At 40.1% G+C, this 5525-nt stretch overlaps 1 protein-coding gene across 1 annotated transcript; it reads right to left on the reverse strand.

Annotated features, from left to right (window-relative positions):
* Window positions 1-295: 295 nt before the first annotated feature.
* Window positions 296-1731, reverse strand: LOC136817269 (uncharacterized). Its single transcript, XM_067073602.1, has 2 exons — window positions 955-1731; window positions 296-859 (listed from the first exon to the last, which is right to left on the reverse strand). The coding sequence occupies exons 1-2, from the start codon at window positions 1729-1731 to the stop codon at window positions 296-298; spliced, it is 1341 nt and encodes a 446-aa protein (XP_066929703.1).
* Between the last annotated feature and the right edge of the window lie 3794 nt (window positions 1732-5525).

Here is a 5525-nt window from a genome sequence, read left to right on the forward strand (position 1 = left end):
TAGATAATGACTAAATAACAAAATGATAATAACTGACAAAGTGTTTGAAATAATTGATAACATAGATAAATGACTTTAAAACATAGAACAAAACAAATGACGCATGAAACACGAGAATGCACAAGAGAGAAAAAACGCTGAAAAAGAAAGCACTGGGAAAACAAAGAACGCTTGGGACAAAAAGACACTGACAAAAACAAGACACTGAAAATTGAACTATAAAATATTTTTTGCTTTTTTAAATAAACTAAAAATTTGTTGAATCACATTACACTCCCACCAAAAAAGCAAACATTTACCATAATTTACGAATTCTTTTACGAATCAAATCAACATACAAAGCCATTTCACCCAACTCTTTCATCATATCACAATCGTCCACGTGATGAATAACGACCAATGATCGAACAGCTCGCTTTGTTTCTCGAAATACGTTTTCATTTTCGTTACGATATCGAATGATGGCCTTACGTGCCACCCCATCACGACCAAATTCGAGACTCTTGACGATTCCATAGGTGTACGATTTTGACAGAACTGATTCGTTTTTGGTGAACAAGATGATATCGCCAACGTTGATTTTGTCTGATGTAAACCATTTTTGCTGGTGCATGAGTTTTGACACATGGACGAGAAGCAAAACTTCAAACCAGGCATTGAAGATGAATTGGTTCTCCTTGATGATATTTGATGGGTCGGTAGATGATAGAATGCCAGTGGGGCAACGATTATTGTTTCGTCTCAATAGTAAACGATTCGGCGTTATCAAGTCGAGACATTCGAAGTCTCCCACAATGTTACCAACAGCCAAGGGCAAGTTGTTAATTTGATTGCCAATAGATGATGATAACGTTTCCCACTGAAGGATTGAAGGACGTTGGTTGTGAACAGATTTTTCGATCGAACTGTTGATTTCACGAATTTTTCGTTCTACTTTTCCATGCATTGAGTGGCCTTGAACTCAACACGTGCTTGTTTCATCAGTTTAGATTTGATATCAATGAAATCAAGTCGCATTTCTTTGCAGGCTTTGATGAGTTGACCTCCTTCGTCACAAAGAAGTCGTTTCGGGTAACCGTGGTCACAGGAGAAGCGATTGAAAGCAAAGATGAATGATGTCGTTCCATAATCGTCCAAAACCTTGATTTTCACAGTTGATGTAGAGCAACAGCAGAAGACAGCCAACCATATTTTAACTGTCTTTCGTTTGTGATGTGGTGTGTAGCATTGGAACGGTCCAGATAGGTCGACTTGGGTGTAGAAGAATGCTGGAGCTATGGTGATATTGCATCTGGAGATTGGACCCATAGCCATGTCGATGGTTCGTTTGGCCAAAAACTTGCAACGTTGACACGAACTTTTGATGGATTTGATAAGAATTCGACCTTCAAGGATGTAAACTTTCTTGAGGACATAGCGAAGTGTGGACTCTATCCCAGCATGACTGACTTCTGGATGATTCCAATGTGTGTCGAGGATGATACTATATGCAATTGGTGATCTTCTGTCTATAACTGGTACACAAAAGGATGTCGAAGATAAATCTTTCATTGATTTGGTTAAACGTCCAACTATGGATACTTGATCATCGGCGAGGATTCGACCAGTGTACACCAAGATTCCATTGTCGTTGAGTCTGGTGATATTTTCATATTTTGATTTTGGAAGGAATTGAATTATCTCTTGTGATGCTTTCCTGTAGAAATGTCTCAGCAGCTTTGATCTCGTCATCGTTAATGAGAATGGTTGATTGTTTCATCATGGTGAGTTGGGAACGAGATTTATCTTTCGTACGTTTGAGTAGAGTGTAAATATACTTGAAGACGATTGCCATGATACGAATAACTGTAGAAAACTTGTGTTGATTTGGGTTCAGAAGGTATTGAGAGAATTTATACCTTTCAGATGTTTCTTTGAATGATAAGATGTGATAACTTTGAACGATAGTATGTTCCTTGTTGATTTCAACCATCTGTTTGTTGGAGATCGTAACTTCAGATGCTGATTGAATGGGAAATGATGACTGTGATTGCCTCATCCACTGTCCATTGATCCACTGTCCATTGATCCAATTAGATGATTGGTCGATATCCTGGAATGTGGCTTCTCTTCAGGTGCCAAGGTCTGCAAGGTTTTGATCTGTTGGAACGTAGTACCAATCTTTCTTGTCCGAGAAACGAAGGATTTCTAAGACGCGACTTCGAACCCACTTTTTCAAAGGTTTGTCGTCATTGCTTATCCAGTACATTGCAATTTGGCTATCGGTCAGCTTGATAGATGAATCATGAAGACTTTTCAATGATCGTTTAACGATTTCGCTTGTGTGAGTGTTTACAAGAGCAGCAAATAATTCTGCCCGAGGTAGAGTGTAATCTTTTGGTACGACTTTAGTTCTGGCGAAAATGAGTTGTCATGAAAATTCCCCATGAGGTCGAGGAAAACGAGCGTAAATTGCAGTGCAGATGAGTGATTGAGATGCATCCCCAAAATCTACGTTATTGACTTTTAATGAAGTTGCATCTGAGGGAATAACAGCACGTTTGAATTTGATATTTGGAATCTCTTGCATCATCTCGTAATGATCTAGCCAGATTGGGCGAAGTTCGTCTGGAATCTTATCATCCCAGTCGAGTTGTCGAGTTGAAAGTTCGTGGAGATCGAGCTTGAGAGTAGCAACAATTGGTGCGATTCGTCCGGTAAGGTCGAAGATTTCTGCGACTTTAGAAGCACAGTGACGTCTTGTCAATCGTTCTGGGATGATATTGATGGTTTCAGTTGATTTCTTCCCTCTACGTTTCTTTGAAAAATTCAATTCGGATATATTGATTGAGAGCTCCTCGGTTTTGGGGTGCCATATCATGCCTCCGACGCCAATTGTGACACCATCATCTGTTAGCTGTTCTGGTGGATCAGATCCGGAAAACGTGATTCCTTTTAGCTTGAAATTACCATGACTCAGGACGAATTCAATTTCATCAGCTCTTTGGTGTGCATCTAGAATAGTTGATGCACCTGTTATACAATCATCAACATAGACGTCGTGTTGAAGGATTTCGTCAACTTTGATCTTTGAAGGATGTCGAGATCGAACGAAGGGCGTATTCGGCTTGATTGCCACTTGGACGAATGCCATAGATCAAAGTCTTTATGATCTTTTCTTTTGGAGCTTTGGTTGAGTCAAGTGATTCTTCCCAGAGGTAACGTTGGTAACACCAATGGGATTCGTGGAGTCTAATGGTGTTGTACACTTTTCTAATGTCAGTATGAAAGCCGATGGGATGGATTGTCCAACGGATGAGTATTTCCTGGAGTTTATTGAGACTATTGTAACCTTTAGCCAGTAAATCGTTGATGCTAAAGCCAGTTGATGTTGGGTGTGATCCATCGAAAACGATTCTACAAGGAGTTGTGACAGATGAAGCCTTCCATACGACTCTCCAAGGTACGAAGTTATGGATCGATGTGTCCTTGAGCATTGATTGTTGTTGAGCATTAAGATTTTCAATGTAGTCCACAAAACCAAGATCTTGAAGTTTTGCTTCAGATGAAATGATTTCGACTTTATCTGATGGAGAGTTGTTGAGTTTTCGAAGCTGTTGGTGATATATCTTCAGGGCGATGCTCTTGTTTGGTGCCAACTTGGTGAGAGGGTCTGCAACAAAGGGTAGAGTTGCAGTGACAATTTTCGTATCAGGGTCGATTTTAACGGAAGAATCAATGATGTTCTGCTCATATTCTTCTTTGATGCTGATTTCCTCTGGGATGTTTGAATTCTTACAATCGTTGCATTCTCTGCACTTGATGCACCGATAAGATATGGTTGAACCAGTTGATTCTATCTCTTCGAATTGCTTGATGGGATACGATGGGTAAGAAAATAACTTGTTGACATCTGAATTCACTTGAATTCCAGTTTGGTACAATGATAATTGATTACTCAATAATCCAAGGAAGTTGGTTTGATTGAAGAATGTTTGATGAATTTTCGTGAAAATCTCATGAGGTCCTCCAATAACCCCACGACCACCATCTTGGTTGTTGAAAACTGATTCATAGATCGTCAGTCCTGACGCAAGCTGATATACGACTTTTGGGTGATATCGTAAATAGCTAATACCAACCATGAAGTGGACATCTCCTCCGATACTTGAAGGTACAGATGGAAGTTGAGTTGAACAATGATCGGATGAGTGGTAGCTTTGAGCAATCTCCGTGTAAACATCAGTGAGTGGATACTGTGGAAAGTTAGCGGTTATCGTATCAAGTTATATGCCATTGAATGATGCTAAATTGCCATCGTGCATTGGGATTTTGACGTTGAAGGTTCCAAATGACTGCAATGATGTTTGACCAACTCCGCCGATGGACGTAACTTGGGATGACATTTTTTTAGCTCTTGAATCAAGTGATTGAATGGCTGAACGTTTGACGATAAAGTCACTACACCCTGTGTCATAGAAGATAGTGTATGGGGTGTTGTCAATTGAGATTGTTTGTAGCATGTAGATACCACGCTGGTCAGTTGATTCTTTATCACCAGATATTGGAGTCGTCTTGAACGATTCATGTACATGAAATGATAAACTGATGTTTTTGGAAAATTCTGGCAGATTGGAGCTTCGGACACAGCGTTGTTTGTAAGTTGATAACAAATCTTTGTTGACTTGATCCTCCTTGTGGTCGTTGCAAACAAGGACGTGTTTTTTGGTTGGATACTTCTGGTGGATAGGATTTGGGCAGGTGTTATCACGTTGACATCTCCCTTCTTTGTGCTTAGGTGATGAAGCATCAGCACCTGGAAAAAGGCACTGAAAACAGTATCTTTTGCTTCTTAGTAATGAGAGTCTATCAGCTGGAGTTAATTCTACAAACTTCTTGCAGGTGTAGTACTGAAGAATCCTGGTGCCTCCAGGACCAAGAGTGGATACATGTTCATCAGTTCCGTCTTTTGCACCACAGATAAAGCAAATGGGCTCAGATTGAGGTATGGAAGGAAAAGAAGAAAATCCTTACCTCTGAGTCCCGTTGTTCCTTGATGAGTCTTGATTTGATCCAGTTCGTTTGGATGAATCTTGATTGTTTGGACGTTTGTTATCGATCTTGTTGTCTTGAATGCTTGATTTCACTGTCAGCTTCTGGTGTTGGATTTTCAGCTCATCTTCGAGGAAGGTGCACAGTTTTGACCAAGTCTCCTCAGGTGTATGAATGACGTTTGATATCTGTGTTAACCATCTTGATAGCCTGGCATCACCAAGCAGGTTATAGGCTTTGTTGATTCCACCACCGTAATACGATTACGGTGGTGGAAATAACAAGCCTATAACCGCTGGTGATGCCAGGCTATCAAGATGTTAACACAGATCAAACGTCATTCATAACTGAGGAGACTGTCAAAACTGCACCTTCCTCGAAATGAGCGAAACCAACACCAGAACTAAGTGAATCAGCATCAAGACACAAGATCATAACAAAACTCCAAACAATCAAGATTCATCAAGACTGGATCAAATCAAGACCATCAGGAA

The sequence above is a fragment of the Clytia hemisphaerica genome, unplaced genomic scaffold (genome assembly GCF_902728285.1).
Source record: "Clytia hemisphaerica strain Z4C2 unplaced genomic scaffold, Clytia hemisphaerica genome assembly, whole genome shotgun sequence".
Lineage (NCBI taxonomy): Eukaryota > Metazoa > Cnidaria > Hydrozoa > Leptothecata > Clytiidae > Clytia > Clytia hemisphaerica.